General features: G+C 36.7%; 1 protein-coding gene across 1 annotated transcript in view; it reads left to right on the top strand.

Annotated features, from left to right (window-relative positions):
• LOC108579014 overlaps positions 1 to 11,465 on the top strand; it is a 65,429-nt gene that overhangs the window by 25,391 nt on the left and 28,573 nt on the right. Inside the window, exons 5-6 of the mRNA XM_017942442.1 lie at positions 2,527 to 2,781; positions 10,828 to 10,981. Of these exons, the coding sequence (XP_017797931.1) occupies positions 2,527 to 2,781; positions 10,828 to 10,981 (409 nt within the window). The remainder of the gene's footprint in view (positions 1 to 2,526; positions 2,782 to 10,827; positions 10,982 to 11,465) is intronic.

The raw sequence follows: 11,465 nt of genomic DNA on the forward strand, positions 1-11,465 counted from the left end.
GTGTATTATAATACTTTTAATATTAGAAAAAAAATTTGTTGTTGTTTTTAATAAAGATAAAAGATAAAAAGATATTTGAATGGATTGCACTGTTTTGAGTTAAATCTGTAAAAGAATGTCTCAGTGTATTCGATTTTTTTTTGAAAGTTAAGAATTATTTACTTTTCATAGGATTCATTCGTCAATTTTTACATAAATATTAAAAGAAGTAATTTATCTGGGAAAAAGAAATTAAAAAAAGTAGCTTTCCTGGAAGGTGCATGTAGCACCCAATTTTCCTTCCTCGTTTATTAAATTATTTAATCTTCAACTAAAAAAGATACACAATTGATTTGAAATTTTTAATTTCCTTTCAATAATCCTAAAAATTACATTTTTCCAAAAAATTTAGTATCCTGTTGAATTTGAATATAATATGCACCCTTAGGCTGAAAATAAACAAAAATTGCTCAGTTGCAGTAATTTAAATTGAATTAAAAATAAGTCCACTGTTGTAAATATCTTTTGTTACATGCATCGAATTTTTTACTGTTCCATATTGTTTAGTACGTGGGGATCGATAAGTTATTGATGAAAATGCCAGAAATTAGAAACATTCGTTGAAACAGTGTGTGTAATTCATACGCTATGGGGAATACAGCGAGAGTCAAGGAAAGGAGAATTTTTTGCAGTAGCGTATGCACGATTTTTACGACGTCTAATTTTTTACAAGAGCCACAGTCAACGACGTTCATTGCTGCACATTTGTTTAATTAGGGAAAGCAAGGTCCTTCTCGTAAAACCTACAATTTTTTACTCCGAATATTCCTCTTTTGTTTCCTTTAACATAAGGAATATTAATAACGACACTTTATCATCAGACTCCAGCAAAAAGTTGCAAAATTTGTCGGGTAGAGAAATTTTAAGGAAGGAACTGTTTAAAAAAGTTTTTTTAATTCCAATGTGAATTTTACAAAGTAACTATAACGGATCGTGAATGCAGTTTCGTACGCCAATGAACCGAAGCCATTTTTAATTATCCTTATCCTTTTTCCTGTCTATCTGGAGTATCAGGGAGATTTAAGAAAAGCGGGGTAACAATTTAATGGATGCACGATGCAATTTATTCCGATCTCCCTTTCCATATTTTCATTTTTTCTCATTTTCATAGTCTCTCTATGTTTCTCATTATATCTTTCGTTGTTCTTTATTTCCCTTCCTCGTCCAATATTATACGCTTGTTCTTCCCTGTTTCCTACTTTCCTCTGTAAATTTCTCCCTTCTCAATATCACACATTTTTGTTTATTTTACTTCTTCGTAGTAACTTTCTTCTTACTCTAACCTATATTCGTTCTCTCTCCTTTTTTCTTCTTCTCACAGTATACACTTGCTCTCCGATTTTCCTTCCATTCGTTCTACGGTTCACTTTTTATCGCTCATTTTATTACAGTCTTTCGCGTCCGTTTCTGTTTCTTTGTCGTTTTATCGCTCTAATTAACGCATGTTCCGCGGGTGCCTGTAAATTTTACGACCTGCCAACTTCAAAATTAATTGGAACTAGATCGCATGTGTCTCCACGGTAATACGGACTATCAGATAACTTTAGAGACTGCCAGGGATAATTTAGAATGGTCGATTTCTTGCGTACGAACGGCGAAATATTTTCTCGATACTCGGGTTAAAGGAAAATTGTCAAATTTCAAAGATACTTGAAAATATTATGCGATTAATATATTTTGAAAATTTGAAAGACATTTGAAAAAATTATGCGATTAATATAAATTTGGGGGTTGCGACGTTTAAATAGATTTATCTGCACAATTTGTCGTTTTCTTGATTATCTTATCATATCTTACTTATTATTGTTTCAGTCTGCTAAATTTTCGAAGTTTAGTTAGAACTAATAGTAGAAACAAAAAATTAAGTCTACTCCTATGTTTTGTTTCTTATCAACTTATCACTAAACGACTGTGTGACATTAGTGTAAAACAAGATTACAATCTGCAGCATCTAACTTTCCAAGTAGTCTACCATTAATTAAGTCAGAATACGATTAACACCTTCTCACCCGAATTTAGTTAGATTTCACTATTGATCAAGTATAGAATCCCCTGAAATAAAGTCAAACGGGAAACCATTACAGAAATCACCGAAGGTACCAAATTAACACATTTTCAAGCAAATATTCACATACAGGCTAATTCTTAAACATAAACAACGTAGCAATAAACGATGTCTACAATTACTACTCATTTCATCATTAACTAACAAAAGCGTCATCTTGAATAACTTGTTTAATCCGCTCGAAACAGTCACTTTCTCCACGTCAATACTGTTAATCTCTTTCCGAGTATAGCGTTACGAGCTTTATTATTTCCCGGTCGAAATTGATTTACACCGCTCTCGTGCTCACAGATTCAATCGAATCGACTGGCCAACCAAGTGGACACTTCAAACTGTCCAGTTGGTTAGTCAGAAATCGCTTGACCCGTTACTCGCCGCCTTCGATCGAGCAGCATGAATATTTAACGAAATCCCTTTTTCAGTCGTCCTGGCGTTGCAGCGTGTGTCGTCGAAAAATCGCGTCTCGAGATCAGCCAATCGTGACCCAGGAATCGACCGATTCCCTGCTCGAAGTTCCCGTATTGGAAGCGTTACAAAGGAGGCACAGCGACGCGAGACTTGGTTGTCAAAGCGGAACTCAAATCGGTAGCCTGGGTTCCGGATTGGCGCCTCCGAGGAGCCCGGAACTCAGAAGACACTCGGATGTGCCGCTGGCCAGTTTGAAGGATCTCGAGAAGGTAAGCTGATGTTCGCTTGGTACATGAAAATCGTGCTTCTCACAGACAATCTTCCATTTCGACAACGAAACAGAATACAGTACATGTCTTGTGCATCGTATTCATTTCCGATTGGTCATTTCGAGGAACTCTATCGATTGTAAGTTTCAGACATTTGCTCTATTGTTAATTGGTGATTTGGAAATCGCAGATATAAGTTTTTTTTTCAATTTTAGAGCTCCTTGCGAGCAATTCCACGTTGGGAATTGTAAGTAGGTTTCGTGACATTACTTTGCATATATTAGATGATTGCAAAAGTTCGTGCCCGATTTTCAAAGGTGGCGAGAACCTTTTATCGACTTCGGCACAGACGTTTCTTTTAGCGTAATGTTACATTCCTATCGAAAGATACACCGCTTGTGTTTTCTTTTCAAATAATTATTCGTTTCGTTCCATTTCAGTTGCAAATGAAATCTGCTTTTGCACACACCGATTCTTTTATTTTCAAATCGGGCACGAACTTTTGCAATCATCCAATACGATCGTTGTAACGAGGCTAGGTATTAGTTGTTAAATATTAACAGAAGAGACATAAGTTCAATGTATTGTAGAATTTGTTAAAAGGAACAGCATAAAAAAGCAACTTCGGTAATCAGATTCTTTGGGTTCAGTTTGTTTTTATGCGAGCCGTTAGCGAAATCATTTCCTTGAGAAGGTAACTTTTGATAAAATTGTTAGCTCGAGCAGGTAGATTTAATTTCCTATTAGGAAGAGGGTATTTGCTGTAACAAAGCATTATTTATGAGATATGATTCCTTTGTTGTTTTTGTCCTTTGTAAAAAGAAACGTTACAGAAATGCAAGTTCTGTAATAGCAAATTAATTGTTGACAAAATTGTTAAATTAGGAAGTGAATGTTTTTTTTTGGGTTCAACTTGATTTTACATAAACCACTAGTGCGCTACAATTCTTACTACGAATTGTATTAAATAATTTCCCTGAGCAATTAACTGTTGACAAAATGATTAAATTAGTAAGTGAATGCTTTTTTCGGTTGAACTTGATTTTAGCCGAGCTGTGACACTTACGAATTGTATTAAAAATTGTTAGATTGAGCGTGTAGATTTAACCTCCCATTAGAAAGCGAGTATTTATCTAACAAAGTTATTGTTCATACTGTTCGTGCAATTATGCCGCGCATTAATTGCTAATTAGTGAAACTCCTAAAGGACATGTACATATATGTTTCCTAAATATTTAGCTTTTGGATATACCCACGATTGTTAAAGCACACGCTGTTCCTGCTAACGAACTGAATCCATTTTGCATTAAATTATTTTTTTAATTGAACGAACAACAAAATGTCTATTTCTTCCGAGTGCTATCGCGCGAAAGTAGTCTGCTTTCAGTCTACCAAGAAAGGAATAATCTCGCTCTTACAATCGGTAGAGTATTAATCTAGTTGTTATCTGGAATACAATCAGAGTAAAGGAAACATTAATCCTTCCGAAGCTGATTGTAAGTAACAGTTTGCGGTCGAAAACTGAATATTCCTAGCAGCTGTGCTTTCGTCGTTTTGGCCACGTGCCAATGAATATCTGGCACGCTCGCCTCCGGCAATTTTATTTAGTTTGAATGTCAACGTGGGCTATTTGTCTTGCATTATGGTGCCCCGTGGCTGGACGCATGTTCGTGTTTGTTGCGCCGTGCCTTACGCTTTATCCTGTTTCCTTCTCGATCGCAAAGCAAGGTTTTCCAAACTTTACCGTGTCATTATTAAATAATTTCGTCTCAAATGTGATTCTAGATTGATCGAGTAATTTTTGCCACTTAGATTCGACTGATAAAATTGTATTACAGCTGTGGAGGGTTAGAAAAGTGAGCATATTAAATACGTTGCACTCGAGATACGTTTCTTTTCTAAATTGTCATTGTTCCATAAAATGATTCCACGAATTTGTATTTAGCAATAAATTTATTCTTTCGTTTTCCACGGTCATGGTTGGTTATTAGTTAGTTATCTCATGCACTATTTTTAACAGTTTGTCACATTAGTTCTTCTTTTTTTTTATGAAATTTTTACGTCACATCTGTCATTAGAATTTAAAATACAAGCTTGTGTCTTACGAATTTAATTTTTTGGATATTTACTAAATAGTTCGAAATCAGAATATCGAATTGTATTAAAAATTGTTAGATTGAGCGTGTAGATTTAACCTCCCATTAGAAAGCGAGTATTTATCTAACAAAGTTATTGTTCATACTGTTCGTGCAATTATGCCGCGCATTAATTGCTAATTAGTGAAACTCCTAAAGGACATGTACATATATGTTTCCTAAATATTTAGCTTTTGGATATACCCACGATTGTTAAAGCACACGCTGTTCCTGCTAACGAACTGAATCCATTTTGCATTAAATTATTTTTTTAATTGAACGAACAACAAAATGTCTATTTCTTCCGAGTGCTATCGCGCGAAAGTAGTCTGCTTTCAGTCTACCAAGAAAGGAATAATCTCGCTCTTACAATCGGTAGAGTATTAATCTAGTTGTTATCTGGAATACAATCAGAGTAAAGGAAACATTAATCCTTCCGAAGCTGATTGTAAGTAACAGTTTGCGGTCGAAAACTGAATATTCCTAGCAGCTGTGCTTTCGTCGTTTTGGCCACGTGCCAATGAATATCTGGCACGCTCGCCTCCGGCAATTTTATTTAGTTTGAATGTCAACGTGGGCTATTTGTCTTGCATTATGGTGCCCCGTGGCTGGACGCATGTTCGTGTTTGTTGCGCCGTGCCTTACGCTTTATCCTGTTTCCTTCTCGATCGCAAAGCAAGGTTTTCCAAACTTTACCGTGTCATTATTAAATAATTTCGTCTCAAATGTGATTCTAGATTGATCGAGTAATTTTTGCCACTTAGATTCGACTGATAAAATTGTATTACAGCTGTGGAGGGTTAGAAAAGTGAGCATATTAAATACGTTGCACTCGAGATACGTTTCTTTTCTAAATTGTCATTGTTCCATAAAATGATTCCACGAATTTGTATTTAGCAATAAATTTATTCTTTCGTTTTCCACGGTCATGGTTGGTTATTAGTTAGTTATCTCATGCACTATTTTTAACAGTTTGTCACATTAGTTCTTCTTTTTTTTTATGAAATTTTTACGTCACATCTGTCATTAGAATTTAAAATACAAGCTTGTGTCTTACGAATTTAATTTTTTGGATATTTACTAAATAGTTCGAAATCAGAATATCGAAAAACAAACGTGGAATAGTATTTTAGATCCTCTGTTTAAAATATTCTCGTCCAATTTCACCTGCAGGCAAAACGACGGCAATCAACGAAGTTTCGGGACGAATTAAGATCGCGAGGAAAAAGCTGAGCACGGCAAAACCTTGCACAAAGTATATCCGATAAAAATCACTCGAAAGTCACGTTTATAGATCGCGTTGAATCCTTTGAAGCACACCACGATACCTGGTAATAAATTAAAACTTCGAGATGTGCGGTTTTTCGTTTCCCGACGGATGACATTCCATTTGGAAAAACGCGAAGTTGAAGTAAAGGCGGGCCGATGTGTTCGGTACAAGAGACAGGATACGAAACCGAGCTCCGCAACAGTTGTTTTCAACTGTAATCCTTTGAGAAATCTTACATGCGTCGCGCCTTGTGAAAAGTTCCCGTGAAAAATTAAATGCACCGAGGAGAGACCAATAAGCTCCTCTCTCGGTATGAACTTGTAAAATTCACATCTGTGTCGTTCGTTCCTTCTTTTCTTCTTTTGTCCCTTTTGTGTGGAACTTCGTCATCGGCTGCGTGACGTTAAACAACGACTATGAGACGCGAGCAAGTTGCTGGAAATGGCGAAAGAGTAGTAAAACTTGATAATCTTTAAGGGTGTTAGGTGATTACGAGACGCAAGCGCAGTCGAGCGCAGGGATAATTGTGTTTCCGAAGAGTTGCTAAAACGAGGGAGGAGGGACTTTCGAGTAAATAATCATATTTTCAAAAGTGAATCTGCAGTTGCAGGGAGTAGCGCGAATTTTTTTTTGTGAAAAATTGTACAGTTTGGGAGAAGTTAGTGAGAAATGAATTTGTCATTAATTAGGAGTATTGAAATTATTCGGTGGTATAGTGCTTTCCAATTATCGCAGGGAAGAATTAGAATATTTTCAGAGAATATAATTATTTGAAAAGTTATTAAGATGTATTACTCAAAATTGAAAATTAACGTAATGATTCACATTAAATAGGGTATTAAAGCATACCATTCCTCTTTTGATCGAAAGTGTATTTTTGAACAAAGCACAATAGTAACACACGAAATCACAGTGTTAAAAATTACTCAATTTTCTCTCATAATTATACTTTTCCCTATGTCATATAAACTATTTCGACTACACAATGGCAAAACACTCGTTATAATTACAACAATTCCACACGTCCGCAGTCTACAATAAAGAACAGCGAACTTCGACATTTAAACTTTCATTAGCAATTACGCACTAAGTTAAACACATATTTTCCTCAAAGTACAATATCCCAGCTTAATCAAACAAGAAACACATTCCTACGCTTCGACGTATACGGTGCAAAGTTTCACAGAGTCGCAATAGAAGACCCGTCGTTCATAAACCAGTTCATTACCTTGCTCAGTTTCTCGGAGCTAATTAACGCAGCAATCGCAATACGCTTTATAGGTATTCTCTGTACAGCGAAACGTGGCCAATAAGAACGAAGAGAGATAAAGTAATAGAGAGAAAGAGCGCGAGAGAGGAGGAAGACTAAGAATAAGAGAACGGTCGCGCTTTCGATTCTAAGAATTTATTGGAAATCGTTTTTGTCAGCCGAGAGAAGAATCAGCAGAATCTCGTTTCATTGAAAACGACTGCGGAAACGAAAGAAAGTGGAATGAAATTGAAATCAGGGACGAGTCTGTTTGGTAGGATGGGATGGGGGTGTGGTGCAGGAAGAGAGAGAGTCGAGTTAGGGAGGATCCGGAAATCGGTCGAAAAAGGAACGAGAAAGTGAAAAGAGGTCGCGGAATCAGATATTCTGCCTCTTTAAAATTTTGCCCGGTACACAGAGGGAAATTAGCGGTCGCTACCAACAAAGGGACCAACTTCAATCTGTGTGCGACAAGAGTATTAAAACGGAATACATTTCCGTTTTCTTATACCTCCCTCTGGTCTTTGACTCGCGTTCCTGGGAAGACGATTGTATTTCCTTCGTGGAAGAATAATATCGGACTGGAGATTTTTTGTGGAATGAATTAGTTTTAAGGAAGTTTGAATTTTGGAGAAATGTTGGTCACGCTTTTCTGCATTTAGTTCAGAATTGTTGAAATTTTCATTTGAAATGTGAAGCTATAGTGTTTAAAAAATTGAATTTTTATGATAGTAGCTTTAAAGTAAACATTTTTGAAAATTGATTAATAAATTTCGACTATCACTCACTTAATAATTATCATAGAGATGTATTTTTCTATGCCTAGACTGATCATTTTACTTACATATGTATGTTGAATTACTAATTTTTTCACATCGTACGTTTCGACAGAACGAACATTTTCTATGAAAATCAGAGACCGAAATTTTTTCAACGATGTTCCCTAAATCAGAAACTTTTATCATCGTCATATATCGTCCACTTGACACAGATAAATTCTGGCAAATAATTATTTTTCATCAAATCCTCTAATATGTTTGGAAAAATCGCGAGAAACGCTAGAACGAGAACACCCTGTATATAACCGTATAGCGTTGGTTCCAGCATATTTGTGACGTAATCGCGCGAATCACAAGTGGGGCTCGAGAATAATAGCTCGCGACAAATTTATCGGGGCTAAAATGCCGGGCGTCGAACGGCTGCAATTAGCGAGGGGGAATCTGAAAATTAGATCTCGCGATTCCGTTAAAATCAGACGCAATTTCCTCGATTACACCTCGAATTGGATCAGCCGTTTGCCCGCTCCGAGCTTCTCGCCCCCGAAATCCGAGCATCGATTCAATACACACCGTCCTCGGAGGGACGTCAATGCCAATTAATAGGAGAAAGATAAACAATAATTCCGTTGGCAAATCGGATCGCGTCAGACGCAGAGACCTACCGAGCCCCCGCACCTACCTCTCGGCGTAAATAACGACGGATTCTCCTTCAATTTCGTAACATGGCCGTGTACCCGCTTCGACCCGATGACACCGACGTGGAAAAACGGATTTTCCTATATATTTCCTCCTCTTTCGATCGCCGCCCGGGCCTTTCAATCTCGCCGTGGCAACGTCAGTAATTTTCCGCCCTGACTGACGTCTCCTGACAACAAGTTGCAAATTTGAAGAGCTCCAGTCGAGATGGAAGAACCTCGGGGTTGTTTATCGGTCTCTGGTTTCGTCGATTCGAACGACGACGTGAAAAATACAGGGCTCGGGAGGACAAAAGTGGATGGATTAAGCTGCGCTGATAATTGTGAGGGATTTGTGGAATCAGCGCTATCAATTTCTTTTTATCCAGTAGATTACACAAATGGAAAATAGTTTTCTTTTTTTTTGGAGGATTAGTGAAAGGAACGTTTTAAAATCTTGAAAGAAGTTAGCGCAGAAATGAATTCTTTGCGACTTTTAGGTGCAATCGAAGTTTTATTTAAAAAGAATGAAAACAGATGAAAAATTAAAATAATTTCCATTATCGTTGATGTCTTTTTGCCATTTTTCTGACAATTTTCGAATACCATCGCGATAGAAACTCGGTGGTTTTGAATCAATTATGCGAATCCAGTCGGGAAGAATTCATTTTTACATGTGATATATTATTTACTTGAGAAATTCTGTCCCAAAATCGTTTTTCAGATCAAATTCAATAGGCAAATTATGAAATAAAAATTTCCAAGTTACTTTATCGTTTGTCATCGTTGGAAGGAAAAATTTAATTAGGAAGCGAAGTTTAAGGATTCTCCGATTTCACGAATTATTTGTGAAAATTTTCTACAAGCCTATTTAAGTTACTTCTTGGAAACCTTAGAAAATCTTAATGCAAACTCCAATGAAATGCTTACCGCTAACGAGGCTTGCATCCAAGCGAAGATCAATAATTCCTCTATTTTGTTATATTCATATTGTGTTACGCGCGCGTTAATTATATTACGCTTGTAAATTACACAGTATTACCGAAAAACGAATTCCAATCAGGAAGGTATTTAATTAAGTAAGCGCTTTTTAATACGTCCGTTTAATAATAAACATGTAATGCGAATTTCTACGAATTACGAAGCTGCATGATAACGATAATTAATTTACCACAACAATTTGTTCTTCTTCTGAAGAAAGGATCGACATCTTACGTTCACAAATCATACGAAAGTTTATTTATAAACATAATTCTGTGTAGAAATTGAATTTATGTCACGGTTTGTTATTATTTCACTTTGCTTCGAGATTTAGGGCCTGTTTCAAACCGTACAAGGCTTTCTCATACGCTATTTTTAATATCCTATCCAATTTATTCTCTTTTGTATTTATTAGATTTTAGATCAGTTGTCGTTAGATTTAAAAATACAGATTTACGTTTATGTCACGTTTTTTCCTTTACAGTTCAAATTTTCTGCATTCACATAGAAAATAGTTGATCACTACTTAGTTGTGACAGTAATTGCAGTAAAGTGGCTCTATTTTGGAATGGCCGCTTATGAATCAAGCTATCGTCGTTTCTTCTCTTCTGTTTACGTTACAGTGCAGTATCAATTCACAAAAGTCTTTCACGTAGCTACCCTAATTTGTTCCAAAGAGAAACTATTTCGAGAGAAGAACGTATCTCGAGAAGAAAGTATTACAGAACGAAAAAGCAAAAAGAAGAAAAAAAAAATGAAATAATCGTATAAATGTCGTCGTTACTACTTCATCGTGCGATTTTTTCCAGACATATCAGTTCTCCGCGTATCCATAGCTTCTCGCATGAGTGTACGATACACTCCCCGATGTGAGCACTGTCACGCCAACAGTCATAACTCTTTCACGCAATGGTGTCACTCCCTGTGAGACTCTAATCTCTGTGTCGTAATGTTATAGTTTCGAAAGGTTGCAGGGGAACGCCGCGAAGATCTGAGATGGGAGCCGGAGCGCAACAACAGGTCTAGGGCGACCTCGCCAGATCGTCACCAGGTCGATAGAGGAAGGGCTACCAGCCCCCAGAGAGGCGCTATCGAACCTTCTTCCGGCACGGGTAAGGATGCTTGTTCACGAATCAGATACTTCTTTTCTCCAAACTTTTTCTTTTCCACCAACTTGTTTCTCGCGTTCGAGACTACGTTTTCTTGTTTCTCGAATAAACTCGCTACTCTTATTTGTTGGCCGAGAGTAGCCAATCTAATTGCAACGGAGCATGATTTATAGCTTGGTTACAGTTAGCAGAAATAAGCTTGCAGCTGTTGAGAATTTAGTCCTGGACATTTTCACGATAGCTAGGAGTAAAAAGCTTGAACCTCTTCAGGGACACTGATACGTACACTACCGGCCAAAAGTTTAGAATCACCGAGCATTGCAATTTACAGAAAAATTTGCAGAAAAAAGTCAGCGACTTTGAGAATTTTTTACCGTTCAAATCAATTGATATGGGATAAATTGATAAATGTAGAATTGAGATAAACTTCAAATCTATAAAAAATTAGCAGCAGATTTAATATTGATGAAAAGTGGTTCCACACTTT

This window comes from Habropoda laboriosa, unplaced genomic scaffold, assembly GCF_001263275.1.
Source record: "Habropoda laboriosa isolate 0110345459 unplaced genomic scaffold, ASM126327v1 scaffold78, whole genome shotgun sequence".
NCBI lineage: Eukaryota > Metazoa > Arthropoda > Insecta > Hymenoptera > Apidae > Habropoda > Habropoda laboriosa.